Source organism: Macrobrachium nipponense, chromosome 12 (assembly GCF_015104395.2).
Source record: "Macrobrachium nipponense isolate FS-2020 chromosome 12, ASM1510439v2, whole genome shotgun sequence".
Classification (NCBI taxonomy): Eukaryota; Metazoa; Arthropoda; class Malacostraca; order Decapoda; family Palaemonidae; genus Macrobrachium; species Macrobrachium nipponense.
The window spans coordinates 43,475,460-43,497,640 of NC_087205.1; the positions used below are offsets into that span (position 1 = coordinate 43,475,460).

At 37.8% G+C, this 22,181-nt stretch overlaps 1 protein-coding gene across 1 annotated transcript in view; it reads right to left on the reverse strand.

Moving 5' to 3' along the window:
* LOC135224507 (vacuole membrane protein 1-like) overlaps positions 1-22,181 on the reverse strand; it is a gene marked incomplete in the record, with an annotated part of 106,564 nt that overhangs the window by 75,945 nt on the left and 8,438 nt on the right. The window contains 3 exon segments of the mRNA XM_064263536.1: positions 6,557-6,756; positions 7,185-7,291; positions 17,225-17,415. Coding sequence (XP_064119606.1) covers positions 6,557-6,756; positions 7,185-7,291; positions 17,225-17,415 — 498 coding nt within the window.

Here is a 22,181-nt window from a genome sequence, read left to right on the forward strand (position 1 = left end):
TTAAAATGATTTTATCCCAATTTTATCTATGGTTGTGTGTGATGGCAGACGTTTACTGCAGTTTTATCCTTGTTGCCGATGTACGATAATAGTCATTAGCAGCTTGAACAGTTTTCTCAGCTTCAGTCATAATTAGGTTTAAATTTAACGTTATATTTCCCGACTGATCTTTAATCTATATTGATCTCTGATGTATAGCGAATAAAGTTATTACATTAAGATATCTCAGTTCTATTCTATACATAACGCCATTTATAACAAATACGGTAATGTTGCACTGTAGTACGATGATCGAAATACAAGCCAAACAGATGTTATCCAGTTCGGTTGTACTTAGAAAAAAAAAAGTCGTTTTCTCGTTCGGTTGTTCATGGTTGTACACGTTCACGCAACGAGTATAACGTTAAAACCATACTTTCATCATTCTCTTTTGCTGTTATTGAACTTATGTACTAGAAGATGGATAAAGTTAGGCCATTGTAATTTGATCTCTCATAAAATCGAACTATTGTAAGACTAATGATCGTAACCTGAACACTACAGCTACCTGTACACTGCATAAACTTTATTATATCTTTACATACTCTAGACACCCACATGTACTGTACAGTAAATTCTATAGTACTATACTGCATAAATATAATTTTACATATTGCGCTGTTGTGGGATTACGGCCCCTTTGACTGCTCTAGAGTTTCGAAAGAAGGTGTGCGGCGGCCGTAGGCTTTAAAATCGCTCAGCGTCGAAAATCGCTTGGCGTCGGTGGCCAGGAACGGAACCCCTGCCGCTAACCGAGGGCCGCCTGTACCGGCCACCAAAATCCGTCTCCTCAATTAAATCATTCACTATCAAATTGAAGTGGGGAGGAGGGTGGGAATCACTCAGGAGTTCAGGTAAGTATTACAATATTAGTTTTATTATGATAACTTCATGTTGCAATTACTTCATGAACACCTGAAGTAGCCAGATTAACAAAATTTTAATGGAGGTGGGATCAATCTAATTCAGCCGGACCTGCCCACAATGCGTACGCATTATCAACCTACCATGTGTACATGTATGTATCCTCACCTAGGTATCTAACACGGTAGGTAAGGATGTTGCAAAGAAATTACTTCATCAGTGTTGAGTCTAAGGTACCGTCTGAGTAAGAAGTACCTCCCAAGTGGTAATCTATACTTCTTATTCATGGAGGTAAAAGCAAATCTCCCCATCTAGTCGTCCAACTCAGTCGGTGAGGATGCTTGCAGAGGAAGTAACTTACCATCAGTGTTGAGTCCAAGGTACTGCCTGAGTCTGAAGAACCTCCTATGTGGTATCCTATACCTCTCATGTATGGAGGGGAAGTTGAGTGTGCAAGACCTTCGAGTTCTCTACTGCTCATTGACGCAGATGATTGTGTTGAAGAAGTTGTAGTTATTCCAACATGACCATCAGGATCTGCCTAACCTCAAGGACCTAAAGGAACAATACACTCAGTCTAAGCTTGACCAACAGAAAACACCCAAGTTCATTTAGACTACCTAAACTTCTAACATCCTAATGATACCAAGCTAATTATAAAACTGAGTTGACCACAACAAGACCCAGTAGGTAACCTTTCTCTGAAGAAAATGAAAATTCCTAAGGTAGAGCGTTGTGAAAATCTATACCGACACTCAAATAACCGCCTCCAAGATCAGTGACACCGAAAAAGTCCTCCTGAAACCGGAAGGGTAGCCATCCATGATACGAAGGCTCTGAAAGCAATGAAGAACCAACTGGCTGTGAAAGGTGTGTGAAAGGTGTCTTCCAAATAGAAGCCTCACGATCTGTAACCCCTACCACAAGAATCAACAAAGGAACCCAAGAGAGAAGAGCCTCAACAGATTAGTAAACTGGAAATTGGACACCGGAAGAAGGGTTACCTGCTACCTCATACAGAACATTCCCAATTTGGAAGCAAGGATGAATCCAGTCTACTCGGCCCCAAAGTGATGCTAGCCTAGAGTTGTCTTCCCCAAAACCTGCCTGACTGGCCAAAATCAGATCAGCTTGTTTGAGAGACTACTGGTTTAGCTGAATACAACATATTAAACATTGCTTGAATTAACTGTGAGGTTCCTCCAGAGCCTGGACTGCGGAAAGAGAGAATGGACGAAGTCCACCATCCGTTTATACTGGCTTTCCTTCACCGGAGAAACAAAAACCAATAACTAGCACCCGATTCTCTCTTCAAAGGGTATCCTCGGTCAGACCTGTCCTACAGCACTGGAACAGGAAAAGGAGAAAGGCTGAACACCCACAAGAGCAGCACTTAACAATCTGGAACTTACTACACCTAGCTGCTCGATACCAGCACCTGGCATATAAAATCCCATTATATCTGAGCCAACAAATCCGGTTGAGCCACGACACACCAACAAGACGACGATAAACTCCTGAGCAAGTCGTACTCGACTGAGCAATCCCGCACCCCCCCCCACAACACGATGACGTAATACCTGTCTGACTGCCGTCCTCTCCCACCACAAGAGCCAACCGTCCCCAGTTCCGCAAATCGTCTGCCAACTAAATACTATGACATAACCCTGAGCTAGTCTCGCTCGACTGCCCATACCCTCACTACCCAGTGACGATAACAACACCTGTGCCGAACATACCTTGGCGATGAACGCTGAACCCTAAGAGTCAACCACACACTGTTACTGTTGCGCCAAACTTGTACCAAACAAGATGATGACATAACCTTGAGCCAATCTCTCTTGACTGCGAAACCCGCAACAGTCGGTGACTATGACACGACACCTGGCCGACTACAATGGGCAAGCAACGTCCCCAAAAAGCGGAGAGGCCGCAAAACACGATCCAACAAACTTGGTTATACCATTACTACACCAGGACAGGAGTCCAGAGCTGAAGCTACATTGATCATCTGAGGGAAGGAAGTACTCACGGAAACCCTGGAACCAAGGCTAGTTGCCGTATCACCCGCAAGAACCATGGAGGACACATTACGTCTCAAACCCAGTAAAGGATGAAAATACAGAGTTGCAGAAGACTCCGCAACCACCTTTGAAGCATCCAGACCAGCAGCCTGAGAACTACAGGACCTGTGGATGGTGCTAAGAAGACAGCCCCACCAAAATTACTTCCCTCAACCCTGTGGAGAGAGAGTGTGTCATTGAAACTCCCAAACTTCAGGATTGAAACAATGAAAACTCTTTGCTCTGCTGTGTTAATGGCAAAGAAACAGGATGAGCAAGAGAAGACACTGAAGCGACCTCCCAGGAATGACCAGATAAAGAAGATTGTGTGAAGACATTAGAAGAAATTTTTGAAGAAATTGGGAGAGAAAGAAACTAAACCGACTTTGTTCCCCATGATAATCCTGACAAACATCATTAGAAAACTCAGGAAAATTCTTCAAGACAAGATCGTGCATACAGTCTGTATTCAAGGTACTGTAATTCATCTTACAATAATTCGATTTTACAATGGGGTTAGTCATTAAAATCAACATTACATTTTGAAAATAAGTCTTTCTATATCTCGTGTGCAGCTGGCGCAGGCAACAGCGTGCAGTCAGGCAGCGAGAGTTGAGTCTAATATAGAATTTAGGCCAAAGGTCAAGTATTGGGACCTATGAGGTTATTCAGTGCTGAAAAGGAGACTGATAGTAAAAGGTTTGAAAGGTGTAACAGGAGGAATAAACTTTATGTTGCACTATGAATCAAGTGTTAGGAAAGGGTGGAAAGTAAGAAGATGAAAGAGAATATGAAAGGAGGAAAGTAAAAGGAAGGCAGAGAGAGAGAGAGACGAGAGAGAGAGAGAGAGAGAGAGAGAGAGAGAGAGAGAGGGAGAGAGAGAGCGAGAGGAGTTAGAGAGAGAGAGAGAGAGAGAAGGAGAGAAGAGGAGAGGAGAGAGAGAGAGAGAGAGAGAGGCCAAATTACAGTCGTCTAACTTCTCTACCTCCATATCTTTACACCCTCTCGTAAGTTAATAAGTATTATCTTAATGACATATACACTTATAACTGCATACAGCCATGAACAACCGAACGAAAAACTACTTTGTTTGATAATACGATGGAATCTGATAACAACATCCTTTTATTGTATTCAATAAGTGTACGACAGTAAACACTTACCGTGTGTTATAAATGTACCTGAAGATAAGGTAATATTATGTGCATCGGCAACATGGATGAAACTCCCAAGCTTTTATATGAATTTAAACACAGCCGTGGTAAAAAGAAGAAAACTACTACCATGAAAGAGCTCATTTACTTTTTTTTTTTTTTCACACCAATAAAAGATAAATAACGTAAAGCTCGTAATACTGATGAAAACAAGTGAAAACGAACTGAACTGCTGAAATTTATGAAATCTACCAATGGAAAGGGAAAAAACTAATTTTCCAATGAGACATATTAGTCAAAATTGGACTTTAAATTATGTCGTAAGACGAACAATATGACTTCGTTCCATATAAGTAAAGTATCCAGATATTCATTTATGCTAACTAGGAACAAGAACATTCATCGAGACCCAATGAGATGGTTGCATCTGGAGTGAAGGAATAGACTAGTTGGCATCTCTGCCTGTCTAGGCCAATGCCCGTTTCATGTTCAATTACTCCGGTACCGAATCATCAAAAGTCAATGCATTGAATCTCCAGGATTGGCCAATATTTGTAATTACTATACAGATATGTAGTATAGAGTATACTTTAGGCTGGACTATTGTTGTTAAAGTTATTCAATTTCTCTTGAACTGAATTATCATAAGTCAATATGCATTGCCTAGAGACTTGACTGATATTAATAATTACCGTACCGTATATGAATAAAGCCAAATTGACAACCTGATCACCAGGATTACCACTAATGCAAGACAAACCAAACTTACCCACAGACAGAAAAAGGAACCTCCGAAAACAAAGGAGCGCTATACAAACCTTCAGAACCAGACAAACCAGAAACCACATCCAAATGATCCAACCACAGGCTAGAAACCTTCTGTTGCAAAGAACTCTTAGCAGGAAATAAAACCAAAGATGGTTCTAAAGACCAACCTTCACACTAGACACTACAAGGGAGTTCGAACCCGAGGGAACCTAACCTGCGCTTCTCTTCCTAAACACTACTTAACCTATTATCGCTACTCGTCTGTCCCTGGCCTAACTTTACATTAACCTTAGAACTTACACCTTGAGGGGGAATCTGCTGCTAAACTCTGCCTGCTCCATGCCAGGGGGGCCGGTAGTTCCTACCCTATTGGTTTTTAGATCTCCATGACGCCCAGCACTCGTTAGGGCTGGTTCTGGAACAGGTAGGAAAGCTGAAAGAGAACAATTAGTATAACCTATGCTACTACTGCTATCTATTTCAATTGGCTTGGTCATGAAATTAGCAAACAAATTAGACATTCTCTCTTCCAATTCAGAACTATTCCTACTCTAGCTCTTCTTTTCTTAACTCTTGCAATTTTGCCGCTATCTTCTATTCCTAATCCTTCCTTTTTTTACACCTCTGCCTGACATTGCATTGCACTTGCCTACAGCTAAAACAAAAAGAATGTCAGTTACTTCAAGGGTACTTATCCTTTGTTGCCTGTAGCACAGGAACGAAGCATGCTGACATCTCAACCAGAAGCTGTTGGAGGAGAGGCTGATGAAGCAGAGATTGAGGTAAGGATTTTCTTGATGAGGCTCGACCATTTATTTCCTCTCGACGATAACAATGAAGTCCCGACGATCAAAAAACCATCAAAATACGATCTAAATCGGGGAATATCGGAAGAGATGTCGTAAACGAAAGCCAAGGATATTAAACCCTATCAAGGCCTCACTAAACGCTGTGAGGGTTCGGCTAAAAGACCAAAAAGTTCGCTGGGAGCAGAACACGTCCGGCTCTCCACGCGTAAAAGGACTATTGAGATGGGCCTTTGATGGCCGGTATTTGCACCAGCATTGCCAATGGTAACACAGGTAACTGATTTGACTAGATTTTACCTGCAGCGTTGATAATGCTGACAGATAAAATTACCCACTTAGTGGGTAAATCTGTGGAGATATAATTCAGGCTGGTCAGTGACCAGGGCTAATTCAGGTGTTCAGACAGTGTATTGCAATATATATTTTATAAAAATTCTGTTGAGAGTATAAATGAACGTCGCCATGTCATTGAAAAAAGCGCTGGAAGAAACTGGTCGACAAGGTGGGGCCGGCACACCTTGCAAGGAAAAAGAATTCTACCAGGTTTGCCACTACAACTGGGGGAGGTCAGTCAAGATGGATTTTGAAATAAAACACAAATGCATGTTACAAGTGAGACATCTTTAAGAGAAACAATTACTAGAACGGCATTATCTACTATCAAAGTGTAGGGAGATGAAGTCAATCTTTCTCCTTGATTTTCTATGAATCTTCAAGTTTCTAGGGAAAGCCAACAAATCCCCTTCAGCATTAAGATAAATCTTTCAAGAGATGACACAAAGGACCTCGAGTATCATCTACAATGTGTAGCAAAAGGCACACAGATGTGTAACAGCATACAAATGCTAATGAAACTCACCGAAGCACAAGCCAAAATGCCGAAAAATCCAACTCGTTCTACAAGTTTCTCGACAGAGAGTTTGGCACGGTCAATGAAAGACATGTCTTCTGGACGTTCTTTTAATCGTTGTAGTTCTTCAAACTCGGCCATTTCCTCATCATCAGGATCATATCCCGAAAGGCGTGCCCCTCTAGCCATAAAATAAGGAGGCAACTCTCCTGCAAAACAATGAAAATGTTGTTTCTAAGAAATTCATATGAAAAACTTCTTCAATTTCAGATTACAAAAACCAAATCCATCCCATACAATTTCACTTAAGTTCAAAGAATAATTTTTAGTCTCGTATAATGGAAATGTGTTTCGGAGCACGATAATGTTCTCTAATATAATTCATACTCTTAGGAGCCGGCTCCCCACCCCAATTCTAATACTTGCGTGTAAACCGTGCATAATTTATGTTGTTAAATTTCACTGCCATCAGTACTATCAACATAAGAACTTTTTCTTAAATACAATATTCAACCTTACAATCTCATAACTCATAATTCCTTGTAGTAACGCTAACATTTCAAGTACAGTACACAGAATTAGCGTAACCAAGACCCTACTCTTAAGAAAGGCTAAGAACCAAATGCTAACAACTTACCAAGAGCAGTACCAGCACCCCACATAAAGGCCTCTAGACGTACTTTAGACATAATTGTTAATATGGACATGTCTTTCACTGGCATGTCTTCATCAGGACATATTATACTGAAATGAAACAGTAGCATAAGCTGAATACACAATCGCAAAATAAAACAATAGAAATAACGTATGCACCTAATGTAAACGACATCTAGAAATACAATGAGTTTGTTGTACAATTGGTTTTCGTAATCTAATGAATTTAAGACAAATCATAATTCTTTTAATATCACAAGGATTTCATAAAGTAAAAGAGAAGCAGAAACAGCTTAACCCTTAAACGCCGAGCCTCTATTTACCAAAGTGTCTGTTGTATGCCGGCGGTGTTCGGAAGTTGGCGCCGAAGCGGGAATTTTTTTTTTTTCTTTTCTTTTCCTTTTTAAATCACAGCTTTCTTAGTTGATTAAGGCTTAATTTTTGGCTCCTTTTTTTGTCATTGCCTGAAGTTTAGTATGCAACCATCAGAAATGAAAAAAATATCAGTATCATATATAAATATTGGAATACGGGCGGTCCCGGGTTACGACGGGTCCGGCTTACGACGTTCCGAGGTTACGACGCTTTTTCTTAAATATTCATTGAAAAATCCGCCCTGGGTTACGACGCTTGTTCCGAGGTTACGACGCTGACGCTTCCGACGCTCCTAGGTTATGACGCTTTTAAAAAACTCATATACTATGATAAGAATCCTTTATAGTTTAGCACAGTATATTAATAAAAAAATAAGTTTTTGGTTAGATTACAACAAAAATTTTGAGGTTATGATGATTTTCGACACTTTGTATTTTTTGTCGTATTTTTTTTATTTTTTTTTTTTAGTGACGCCTCATACGCGGAACTAGTTTCCGACGCGCGAATGAATACACGAGCTTGGGATGCGCAGTTTATAACAGTCCAAAAGTGCAAATAATGAAAAAATCATTGCTTGTTTCCAGTATACATAATTAACAAAACTAGTTTCTGGTTAGATTACAACGCAAATTCCAAGGTTACGACGGTTTTTTATGCCTTTTAACGATACCTCATACGCAGAACTAGTTTCTGAGCGGAGGGCGCATAAATTAATTTACGCTATTAAACTGTATGGAACTATAGTCAAGGATAAAGGAACGCATTCTCAAACAGTATACATATCCTTTAATACAAAACAGCAAAATATCATTGAAACATTATTTCACTTAAAGAATCCATTTATACTCTACTTAGACTTGGAATATAAAAACCATAGTTTCTCTCTCTCTCTCTCTCTCTCTCTTTGTATTTTCCGACAAAAATAATCACTAATTAGTGTATTTTGATGTTTATTTTCATGATTAAATACATTTTTATAATACAAAAATGATTTACTAATTTTCAAATATTATTTTGATTAATACTGTATTAGTAAGTTTAATAAGTTGAAATGATATCACATAATAAAAATAATAATTCTCTCTCTCTCTCTCTCTCTCCTACAAAGATGTATGTTTTTTTGTATGATAATAAATGATTTACTATTTTCAAATATTAATATTAATTTATACAGCAATAATATCAATTCATGAAAGAAAATACCATAGTGAATTAGTAAGATTTTAGCTTATATTTAAAAAATTATGGAAGAATGAAGGAAATCCCAGTCTTCTTCCAGTAACCTTTCCTCGAGATCCAGGTACTAAAACTGTCAGATATATCAAGTTCTGTGACAGCCAGGAGGGGGAAGAGCTGCAGTATTGCAATCACGTGTTCCTGGGATTTCCCCCCCCCCCCCCCCCCCCCACTCTCTCTCTCTCTCTCTCTCTCTTCTCTCCTCTCTCTCTCTCTCTCTCTTCTCTCTCTCTCATTTACTGAGACTCGAGATTTTTTATGTACTTGTACTATTTGTTTTTAATACTTTCAAATAGTAATAATAATAATAATAATAATAATAATAATAATAATAATAATAATAACTAATTACAAAATTCATATGTGATAGTATTTTAAAGAAATACAATACGTACTAATCTATCCATGTCACTGTAAGGACAACGCTTATCCGTAATTTTCTCTGTATATAATTCATCATTCGCTTTGTTCTTACTTCCCTCCGCGAGAGCATTCAGCGGGCTTTCCGCCAGTGTATAAAGCTTGTATAACCATATTTTGTGTACTTTTATATTTTGTATTTTATGTCTCTCAAGAAACACAAATCGGGTCTCGCCAACCCACTTTTACTCTCTCGCGGGTCGGTAACCACATTTCCGTCCGCATGCTGTATATTTATATTTCCCTTGACTGTAATAAAAATCAGTACACTTCTACCTGCCTCTGTCCACTCCTCACATCACTTTTAATTAAGGTTAACTCTCTCTCTCTCTCTTTTGCCACACAAGATAATAATGTGTCATAGTGGTAACTCCCTCCCTCCCTTTCGCTGGAAGCGTTATAAGTATTTTTTGAGAGAACAGAGAGAGATAAACACTCTCTCTCTCTCTCTTTTACCGAGATGAAAGAATTTTTATGGTACTAGTATGTAAAATGTTTATTGATAATTTCAGTTATTTAATAATAATAACAACAATAATAATAATAAAACTTTAATTACAAAATTCATAATGGTCGTATTTTAAAGAGATGAAAATGACCTTTCCATTTCACTTGTAAGGATAATTCCTCTTTCTTACTGAGATGAGAGAATTTTTAAGGTAGATGCATGTGTTTATTTTATTTTCAAATAATAATAATAATAATAATAATAGAAGTAGTAATAATACGATAACTAATTTCAAAAGAAAATTCTTCCCTTCATCTTTTTCTGTATCAATTTCCCTACCTCATAACTCCAGTGACACTCGGAGCTTAACAATGCCATACAATGGTCAACGAATTTAATGGTTTTATGTAATCTATCTATCTCTCTCTCTCTCTTTGTATTTTAATGAAAATATACAGTAATTTGTGAATACACAGTGTTGCACATGAAAAAAGTAAATTAGTGATAATTTTAGAGATACGGCCCAAAGAAAAATTGCAAATTAGTGAAATTTTCCCTGTGGACATGTTTTCAAGAACGACGTTCTGGCTTACGACGATTTTTGGGTTACGACGCGTCTTAAGAACGGAACCCCCGTCGTAACCCGGGGACTGCCTGTATATGACAGCATGAAAAAAATTTCATATATAATTGTATAATCGCACTGTGAGCAAAACGGTTAAAACTATTGAGTTGAATTTTTTTCATTGTATTGTACACTAAATTGCAATGATTTTGGTATATAACAAATTGTAAAACGAATAAAGCAACACAGAAAAATATTATCACAAAATGATGCATGAATTCATAACGTGCGGACGTAAAAAGTTTTTTTTTCAAAAATTCACCATAAATCAAAATATTGTGCCAGAGACTTCCCGTTTGTTTCAAAATGAATGTAATTGATTGAATATTATCAGACTGTAAGTGTTTTAGCTTATAATTACAGTTCTCGACCATTTTGGTCGAGTTAAAATTGACCGAAGGCAGAATTTTTTCTATTTATCGTGATTTATATGAAAATATTTCAAAACTGATAAAAGTTACAACTATGAGTTATTTTTTGTTGTATTCTACATGAAATCGGGCACATTTTCATGTATAACACTTTATGTAAGGCCTAATAGAAAATGGTGCAAAAATTATGACAAGGTGACTAAAGAAATTCTGAGATTTTCAGCAGAGTTACCACGTGCGGAGGGAAGGAAAAAGTTTTTTTTTTAAACTGACCATAAATCGAAATATTGTTTGCTAGAGACTTCCCGTTTGTTGCAAAATGAAGGTAAATAATTGAATATTACTAGAATGTAAGAGTTTTAGCTTACAATTGCTTTTTTCAACCATTTCTGTCGAGTTAAGATTAACCGAAGGTCGAATTTCTTCTATCTATTGTGATTTATATGAAAATATTTCAAAACTGATAAAAGCTACAACCATGAGTTACTTTTTTGTATTCTACATGAAATTGTGCACATTTTCATGTATAAAACTTTATGTGAGGCCTAATAGAAAACAGTGCAAAAATTACAACAAGGTGACTAAAGAAATTCCGAGATTTTCAGCAGTTACTACGCGCAGAGGGAAGGAAAGTTTTTTTTTCAAAAATTCACCATAAATCAAAATATTGTGCTAGACACATCCAATTTGTTGCAAAATGAAGGTAATTGATTGAATATTACTAGACTTAGTGTTTTCGCTTACAATTGCATTTTTTTACCATTTCGGTCGTGTTAAAGTTGAACGAAGGTTAAATTTTTTCTATTTATCATGATTTATTTGAAAATATTTCAAAACAGATAAAAGCTACAACCATGAGTTATTTTTTGTTATATTCTACATGAAATTGCACACATTTTCATATACAGTAGTACCTCGAGATACTAAAGGCTCTACTTACGAAAAACTCGAGATACGAAAGCCAATGCGAAAAATTTTACTGCTCTACATACGAAAAGTTTTCAAGATAAGAAAGGTTGTTGCTGTAAAGTCCCGAGATTCGCCCTGACCACCGAGAACAATTTTAAAACTCCCGCGCCGCCAACTGAGTAAACTCGCCACCATCCTCCCGCTCTCCCATTGGTTCCTGATGCTAGTCACCCCATAAGGTCCTGTTCTCCTATTGGTCAGCATCTACCCCTTGTGCTTTAAGTATTCTATTGGTAAAAGGTTGCTGTAAATTGAAAAACTTATTCATGCAATACATTTAATAAAAAAAAAATTAGGTAAAGATAGAATAAAGAATAGAAATGAATGGTTATTATACTGTTTGGTAGTTTCAGTAGTTGAAGAGAGATAATGAAAATTTATGGCTTACTGTGTAAAAGTGATTGCTTGGCGATCGTTCGATACTCGTAAGTGCTGGATGTAAACGTTTGGAAGCTTTTTTTTGTTTGTTTATTATAGTTAATGGTTACTTAATAATTATTCGAAATGAGTACATGCAATACATTTAATAAAAAAAATTGTAAATTAGATATGATAAAATATAAAATAAATCAGACTGCCAACAAATACGTATTTTTTAAATTCTTCTTCTGTTTTATTATTACGTTACGTATACGTATGTTTCATTATAGCTGTCAGTAACTCGGTATCTCCATTAGGTAAAGATAGAATAAATAGAAATGAATCGTTATTATACTGTTTGGTAGTTTCATTAGTTGAAGAGAGATATTACTAATGACAATTTATGGCTTACTGTGTGCTAGGAAAAATGATTGCTTGGCGATCGTTCGATACTCGTAAGACGGTAAGAGCTGAATGTAAACAATCGATTGGAAGGTTTGTTTTTTGTTTGTTTGTGTATTATAGTTAATGATTAATTAATAATTATTTGAAATGAGTAAATACTGATTATTTATACATTTTATTGGCATATTCTAAGCTTTTAGCTCTTAGGTTTAGATGTCAGAATCATAGACTAGGCTACAGTAGCAACCGCTAACATAGGCTAGGCTTATTGCTAAGGGACATATGCTAAAGTCCTAATATATGCAGTAAAAATGGGGTTGAACATTACATGCAGTTGAATATTACTCAAGTATGTACAGTATTTTGCCTTTTTGGAGTTATATTTCTTCCGTCGGATTGGCGTCGTAACCCTAGAACATGTGTTTTAGGCCTGGAAATATAATTTACTGGGGTGTTTTTGGAGGGCTTGGAATGGATTAGCCATTTTACATGTAAAATGCGTTCCAAGATACGAAAAACTCATGTTATGAAGGCCGTCTCGGAACGGATTAATTTCGTATCTCGAGGTACCACTGTATAACACTTTATCTAAGGCCTAATAGAAAATGCTGCAAAAATTACAACAAGGTGACTAAAGAAATTCTGAGATTTTCAGCAGTTAACACGCGGAGGGAAGGAAAAAGTTTTTTCAAAATTTAACCATAAATCGAAATATTATGCTAGAGACTTCCCGTTTGTTGCAAATGAAGGTAAATGATTGAATGTTACTAGAATGTAAGAGTTTTTTTTTACAATTGCATTTTTCTACCATTTCGGTCGAGTCAAAGTTGACTGAAGGTCGAATTTTTTCAATGGAATTTTTTTTTTTTTTTTTTAATTCACCATAAATCAAAATATTGTGCTAGAGACTTCCCGTTTGTTGCAAACTGAAGGTAATTGATTGAATATTACTAGACTGTAAGAGTTTTAGCTTACAATTGCAGTTTTCAACCATTTCGGTTGAGTTAAATTTGACCGAAGGTCTAATTGTTTCTATTTATCGTGATTTATATGAAAATATTTCAAAACTGATAAAAACTACAACCATGAGTTATTTTTTTGTTGTATTCTACATGAAATTGCGCACATTTCCATGTATAACACTTTATCTAAGGCCTAATACAAAACGGTGCAAAAATTACGACAAGGTGACTAAAGACATGAGATTTTCAGTAGTTACCGCGCCCAGAGGGAAGGAAAAAGTTTTTTCAAAAATTCACCATAAATCAAAATATTGTGCCAGAGACTTCCCGTTTGTTGCAAAATGAAGGTAAATGATTGAATGTTATTAGAATGTAAGAGTTTTAGCTTACAATTGCATTTTTCAACCATTTCGGTCAAGTTAAAGTTGACCGAAGGTAAAATTTTTTCTATTTATCATGATTTATATGAAAAAATGTCAAAACTGATAAAAGCTACAACCATGAGTTATTTGTTGTTGTATTCTACATGAAATCGGGCACATTTTCATGTATAACACTTTATGTAAGGCCTAATAGAAAACGGTGCAAAAACAAGGTGACTAAAGAAATTCTGAGATTTTCAGCAGAGTTACCGTAAGCAGAGGGATGGAAATTGTTTTTTTTTTCAAAAATTCACCATAAATCAAAATATTGTGCTAGAGACTTCCCGTTTGTTGCAAAATGAAGGTAAATGATTGAATATCACTAGAATGTTAGATTTTGGAACCCCTATAAAAATGCTAAAAACAACCTATTTTGTTAGTTAAAACTCAAGAAAAACCACTAAAAATGTTCACACTTGGTTTTTTTAACAGTTTTATCACAAAAAGTGCATTTTATGATGAAATTGATAAAAAAACCTAGGAATTTGTGGATATTTCTCATAGAAAAATACCGTGAATGCGCGAATTTTCCGCGAATAATGCGGGGAAACGTATCCGAGAGAAATCCGCGAATGTGTGAGTCTGCAAATACGGGAGGTCCACTGTATATAAAAACTTGTAATAAATATAAAACGAAATATAAAATCAATGCAGAATACTCACTTGTAATCCTGACTCTTTGTTCTATTCTTGTTTTCTCCCTCCTCCATTGAAGTCTTGCATTTTTTTCCTCTTGACATGACGAGGTACAGGCGGAGGAGGGAGATGTGCGTCCTTACTGCAGAAGGGCCTCCAGTGTCCCTCAGGTAGGCGCACTCCAATATATGACCGCATGTGGTATTTGCGGTCACAATCCCTGAACCTGCAAAGTGCTACCTTGCAGGTGTGACAGACGTACCGGGTGTCTCCTCTTCTGCCATTCATATGGCACACCTGGCACCGTTTCTGCTTGCGCCCTTCTAGGAGCTCCAGTGTGTGATCCCCTGCCTGCAATCGAGACACAGGGTCCACTACCCGACAGGACATTGGAATCTGAGGGAGGGCGGCAGCAGGGGACAACCTCCGGGTGTTGGAATTGTACCCACAATAGAGGATGTAGACATTCTGGAGGGCCAACTGAAGGAGGTATTTAAGGAGCTTCTGTGTCCACCTCCTGGTTCTCCTGGCAAAGGGATAATACTGGATGAGTTGATCAAAGAGATCAACTCCTCCCATGTGCCTCTTGTAGTGCCCAATGACAGTAGGCCGCTGGACACGAAACTCCTCATACGTAACTCGGCCCTGCCGACGTGTCTTCTTCTGCTGCACAATCTCTTCTTGGATGGGCTCATGACTCCTCGTAATCATGGGGACGAGTCGGACCCCTTTCCAACAGATGATGAAGACATCTCCCTTCCGCCGCCACTCTGTCTTTCCCCTTGCCAGACGTTGCGGCTGGCTAGCGAAACTCTTGAGAACATTCGGGGCCCCACGCACCAACCGAAGGGTACCACTGACATGCACCTGCTTCATACAGTTCCTGGGCCAGGGATATCGAGTTATAATAATTATCCATAAACAGGTGGTATCCCTGGTTACGGAAATGATCCACAAGACCGAAGACAGTGTCACGCAGCGTGGAGAAGACCCTGGAATACACAGAGAAGTCCACAATGTATCCAGTGTTGGACTCCGTAATAAAAAAATAATTTCACACCATATTTCTTTGGCTTCTTGGGGTTGCATACTTTTATACTGAGATGTCCTTTGTATGGCATCATCCCCTCATCCAAAGAAAGGTTCTTGGAAGGAACCATGAGAAACTGGCACCGTTCACGAATGTAGTCCAACACTGGGCGGACTACGATGAGGCGGTCGGGGTTATTCCGGGGTATGGCCCTTCGGTTGAAGGCATTGAAATATCTGTCCAACACCAGGAAACTATCAAGGGCCATAATGCCGGGCACATTGGGCGTACTGAAAAAAGAATTCCGCCTCCAATATTGCCTGACATCGGCAGCAGGCATATTCCAAAAAAATGTGCAGCCCCCAAAAATGCGCCATGTCCGTGAGGTTGCAGCCCCGCCAGCGATACGACGTCATCATTTGCAGTTCCTCACGGCAGTACTAAGTGTAATCTGCCGTCTCTGCAACAGGGTATTCCAGCAATTCCCGTGTCAGGAAAAGCTGAATGAACCCCAGTGCAGTGAATGGGTGCATGTTAGGTGGGGTGGGGTCCTCCAACCAACCCCCATCACTTTCGGACGAATGGCCTTCACCTAAACTGCCTAAACGTACTTAGGCAAGACTTCGCACTCCCACCCTCCCAACTGACCCATCTCCCTCGCTTTCACAATCACTTTCTGTCTCATCCCCACCAGCAAAAATCAGCGCCTCCTCCTCCTCCTAAGACTCTCCCTCATAGGCACTAAAACCACTAAATTCCAGTTCACTTTCAGGCTGTGGCTCCTGTACGGACATTGGGAGCAAATATTTGTCATCACTGACATCAGGTGTGATGTCCTCGTCACTAGATGACCAACTGCCATCAAAATGAGGACTTTCGACCTGCTCTTGATCGAGCTCCAACAAGTATTCATCTATGTCCTTTTGTTGGAGGCCTCCCAAATGTTTACGAATGCCCCTCAGGACACCCCAATGCTTCCTAGGGATTGTAAAAGGCAGAGGATGTGGTCCTTTGTCACTTTCGACCACGCAAAGGCCGCACAACACGGCATTGGAAAGCTGGGTCACCTTGGGTGCTTGGTCCCTCTCCAGCATCAAAGTCTAAAACTCTCCTCACATGATCACTATCAATAGGCAATATGCGCCTTTCACAGTCCTGATGACGTTGGGACATCTCTGTGAACGTCCTGTTGCGTCAAATACGCTAACACTCGCAAAAGTTCTGCAAAACACGAATGAGGCAAGAGATCGCTCTCCGACTAAGAATCGCTGATGCTGTCTAGTGCAAGAAGAAAGCAATTCGCGCATGCAGGCCTGGGTAACGCTTGCAAACAAAACAACAGCGTGATCCGCGAACTCCCAGTATCCTTCAAGGCGCATGATTTAAAATTTTTCGCAAACTAGGCTTATAACTATTTTTCCGCGAATATTTAAAAAACTTTTTATAGTCGACGTACCGTACGTCCACTTAGCACCCGACAGACAATTTTAGTTGACGTATAATACGTCCAGTCGGTGTTTAAGGGTTAATAAGTAAAAGAATAGTATATTCTAGATACATACTGAAGTCAAACTTATTACCTTAAACATTATATTTATTGTACAAATTATAAACAATGTGGTTATACTCTGTTACTTTTCTAATTTCCTTCATGTATTCTTAAAGTCCTATCGACTACATAAGTCTACATCCAAAATTTGGAGAAAACTTTCATCCAACCCTAAAATGAAGTAATATGAGGCAATATTACTTGAAATTACTTACTCATCAGGGTAAGGGGGTGATGGGAAATTGACGGAGTTGCAGGAATACGCCGCAAGAGTGACAGAGGCTATGTGAGGTCCCAGGTAGAGTAAGAATGTGTGAAGGCCTGTCCCTAACCCTACTGACGACAATATGCCTAGCCACACCCACCATGAGCACCACCAGAAGTCTTTTTCTATTCTTTGTAAAATCTGAAAAGGAATAACATATGTAATTGCTTTCAAGATACATAAGTCTTTGATGAAAGTGAGTGATGGTCATTACATATATTAGCACAAAACAAGAGGTTACATACTATATTGCAAAGTCAAATAACAAGGCTTTGAATTAAAGCTGTTATTAAAAAATGACCAAATGAATCCTTGACCCATTCTTTACCGAGTTTGTTTGGAGGTACACAGAGTGCCACCTTTCAAGACTATTGCATAGTACTGGGTACATGAAGGTTGTACGCACATACCACCAAATTCCCAATCTTCCTCTTTTCAGCTCTAGACCTCTTATAATTCGGTTTGAAGGGCTTGGAGCAAAACAGACAGTATCGGATGTGCTCAGGAAGGTGGTATGCATGCCAGGCGTATAATGAAGCAAAATCAACTTTATTGTTGGCTATCTAGACTCTTGACATTTGGATATCATATTGTGTACACATACACATCCATATATATGTATAGATAATGCAAACCTGAGTATTTGGAAACAAGTATAATCTTTCTCTGAAATAGATGAAAAAAGTTACATGGCCACACTAACTTATGGTATCAAGTGAGGCAAAGTTAGGGTATGTCATTTTGCTTGCACTTCTGAGCAGTAATCATGGAATACATTCTAGGCTCTGATGCTGTTGTTTATTACAATGATAAGTGAAAAAAGTTGTAACCAAGAACCTATGTTCACTTTATTAAACATACAAGCATGAAAATGTAAAAAATCTTTGCAAGTACAGTCTGGTCCTGAATTATGCGTGTTCGAATTGTGCGATTCCCCTTTTATGCGGTCACTAGTTTGATTTTCTATATCTGCAAAGCTGTTCAAATTCTGTGAGTCACACGCCGAAAAACATATCAAATCTATTGTCTTTTCAAGTATTTTAGATGTGGGGGGCTTTGCTGGTATCTGAGAGAAGGGGTGGGGGGAATGCTTGGAAGAAAAAAAGTATTACTCCTCCAAGGGGGAATGTCAGAGAAAGATTTCCTGCTCAGTCATTAGCTAAGATGGAAGGCTCTGCCTCACGCATTTGTGACGTCATAGCACAATGTGTATATTCTGATCATTGCCATAAGTATTATTCAGATCTGCGAAGTGTATTTGATCATCCACATCATACAGATTTGATCATTTATTTTTTTCTATTGTTGAAATAGGTTTTGATGAAAATGACTAGTAAAAGTAATTAACAGAGAATCAGGTGTGTTTGAAGGAGAGAGAGAAGAGACGAGAAGAGAAGAGACGCAAGAGAGAGACGTGGAGAGAGAAGCAGATGTGTTGAGAGAGAGAGAGAGAGAGAGAGAGAGAGAGAGAGAGAGAGAGAGAGAGAGAATCATTTTATCTAAACTTTTCAAGAAACTGTCATTTCATGTTGAAATCTGAATTTTTATCATTTCTTTTTAAGAAATTGTAATTTCATATAAAATTTTGAATTTTCATCAGTTCTTTTTTTATCGTAGAATAAATTTATATTAAAACGATTACATAGTGAATGTGCCGGACAAATAAACAGACAGGCGCTCGTAACCAGGTTTGTTAGGCCCGACGGGAGTGAAGACACGCATGATCCGCTAGTCCTCAAATGGTTCACAAAGCCTTCCTTCAGCAGAAGAACTCTTCACAGAGGATGAGATAGAGGAGTTTGAAGGTTTTTTGGCAGCGGATAGGTAAAGGAAATTCCATCAAACAGGTTGTTTAAAGGAAAGGACTGTATCATACAGTACACTTGCACCCAATGGTGGCATTGTTTACGTGTGGGAGTTTCCACCATCCTGTGCGTAATTTGAAACGTTTTCAAGTTATTAAAACCTTTTCAATGTTTATTTATCCATTAGAACAATATCATATCTGAAAAAATTACAGTATAGTACATAGAAAGTATTGAAAACGGGTAGTATAAAAAAGTTTGACTGGCTAAGTTGCTGTTTGCCTTGGCCCTAATGGAATTATTCCCTTAAGGTATGTGTTTTGAAATCTGCGAATTTCCAATTCTGCGAGGCCGTGGATCAACCAAATTCTTGCATAATTGGGGACCGCACTGTATAAAACAAACTGTTTTGTTTTTCTGTGCTTCTCTTCTCCTGTCTTCTTTCTCTGGAGATACTTAGATAAAAAGTTCATATGTGAAGAGGAATGATAATATCAGCCACGTAAAGTAAGACCCATTTACTTTTTATTTATGTATTTCAGTACCGAGAAAATCAGTTAGGTAGCGAATGCAAAGTTTACGTTTTGTTAAGCTTCTCGGTAAAGAAGTTGAGAAAAACTAAAAGAAGGTAACAAACACATTTAGCATCATATAAAAATCACAGTTATTTTCTAAAAATCAAAACAAAAACCATGAATGAACTTCATTCTTACTATCATTCGTTTACCATTGGGCAGGTAAACATTGCTACCCAAAACAAGTCTCCTTATAATTTTAATAACTTATTTTCACTTTTATAGATTCATGTACTATATATTAATTTACTTGTTTTCCAGTAATTCATCTCTTCCTTCTGTATATCCTATTATCTTCTGTAACTTCTTTCAAATGAATACCATATTCTTTGGAAGCTTGAATTTCAAGCCAACGGCCGGTGCAGGCCTGTTCTGTATGAACGTGGTTCACCTCCTGAATAATAATATAGGCATAATTTTCCATGTTGAAAATTATGATATGGCTGCAGGTCCACAACAATGTAGCTGTGTGAGAGTTGATGGTTCTTTTTAAATATCAGAAGCTTTGAAACCCTGTGCTAGGTTCATCCTCTGCCAAGTGAACACTGTGACTTAAAAAATTTGTCCAAGTAAACTTCTGAGCAGGACAAGTGTCAGTCGCAGTACAGTTCCACAACGAAGAATGCAAATGAAGGAAGCCCTCAACAGCCCAACTAAGTAATTCCGTTGTTAATATTTGTAAAGTTTGTATTTTTGTTTGCTATTCTGCTGTATTGTCTTGTAGGCTGTGATAATGTTCCCATAGTGGCACAGCTGCAAGGTTGCTAGATGTAAGGTTCTTTAAGTCATATCTTGTCTGTCTAGAGACCACAATAATTAGAAATCTAAGTTCTCTGTGTATCACAAAACCACCAACTTGGAAAGTCATATACATTTTTATTTAATCCATGCTAACAATATTAAGAACAATGTAGCAATGACCTTTGTCCTACATACATTTCAAGTAAAAGACTCAGAGTTTGTCGAGGGAGAACTTCAACACACACAATCAACTTTCAGAGGACTACTATGCATTCCTGAGGCATGACTGTTTTTCATAAACAACTTTTAAACTGAATCATGGATTTCTATGCCACTAAAGCACTGAGTTTCAAACTTCATCCTAATTTTTGGAAGTGCAGTGGACCCCATGTATTCATGTTCTTCCGATTCGCAGATTTCTCTCTGGACAATGACTCCCCATCATTCACAGGAAATTTGCCTATTTGTGGTATTCTTCTATGATTAATATCCAGAAATTCCTGTTTTTTTTTTATTTCATCATAAAATGCACTTTTGTGATAAAACTATTAAAAAACCAGAATATGTTAGTTATAATACAATTAAGTGTTCTTGAGTTTTACCTACCAAAATAGGCTGTTTTCAGTGTTTTTATTGGGGTTCCAACTATTCGCGGATTCTAAACATTCGCAGGGGGTCTGGTACGCATCTCCTGTGAATATGGGGGACCACTGTATGTATACTGTGCATTGCCGTATGTGTTTCATTAACTTTTTTACTTCAGAAAATGAGGTTAAAGCTGCGCTTAGCCACCCAACCATCCACAAAAGTGGTGACTTGTATCAGTGACATCGGTATAGCATATCCTCCACTATACTTCTTAAGGGGACCGTCCGCTATGATGTCTATTTTTTTTATTTATTACGCAAAATACATAATTTTCATATATGTTTTAGATATATATAATACCTTCATCTATAAAAAAAAAATTCAAGTCATTTGATCAAAAACTTTTCGTTTTATTAGCAAAAATCATGATTTAAAAAAAAATAATTGGTAGAGTTTTCTCTGCTAATGTGACATCAGTTGTATTGAAAATCATACCATAAAAACTTCTTTATATACGGAACAATTCTGTGCAACAGAATTTTTATTTTTTAATTTTTTTATTTTTTATGATTTGTTTTTATTTTTTTTTTAGTCTAGACACTCAAAAAATTCTAAAAAAAAAAGAAAAAAAAAAAAAAGAAATAAAAATTCTGTCACACAGAATTATGGGATTTTTATTCCTCTTTCCAATGATATCTTTCTCTCTAAAATTGGATAATAAATAACCGAGTAATGGTTACCGACATGCGCATAAGTATGTTTTGAGTTATGAGCTCCCAAAAGATTTGCTATGTAAATTTTCGTTTTTTTCTTATAAGGTCAAAACAACATTATTATAATTACTTTATTTGTACTTTTATTGTTGAATTCTACATCAAGGATCGTGGTCCTACCCCTAAAAGTGGTGTTAGTACCCTCAGCGTGACACCAGATAATGATGTTGACGGCGAGACATGAGACAATGAGGGCAGCTGAAAACAATTAATTTTCGTGTTTTTCTTTCAGCACACTCCTGGCCTTTGCTAATTTTGCTAGCCATAGTTGCTGAGTAGCCTTCTTGATCTTAGGTAACTTCGGCATTGCTATAAGTTCACTAAGAAGTTATAAAAACAACGTAAATAGCTAGTAACCAAACGCAAGTGCCTACGTGCGTGTAACTACTTTGACGTCTGTGGCGTAACTGAGTCATTCTCCGAGT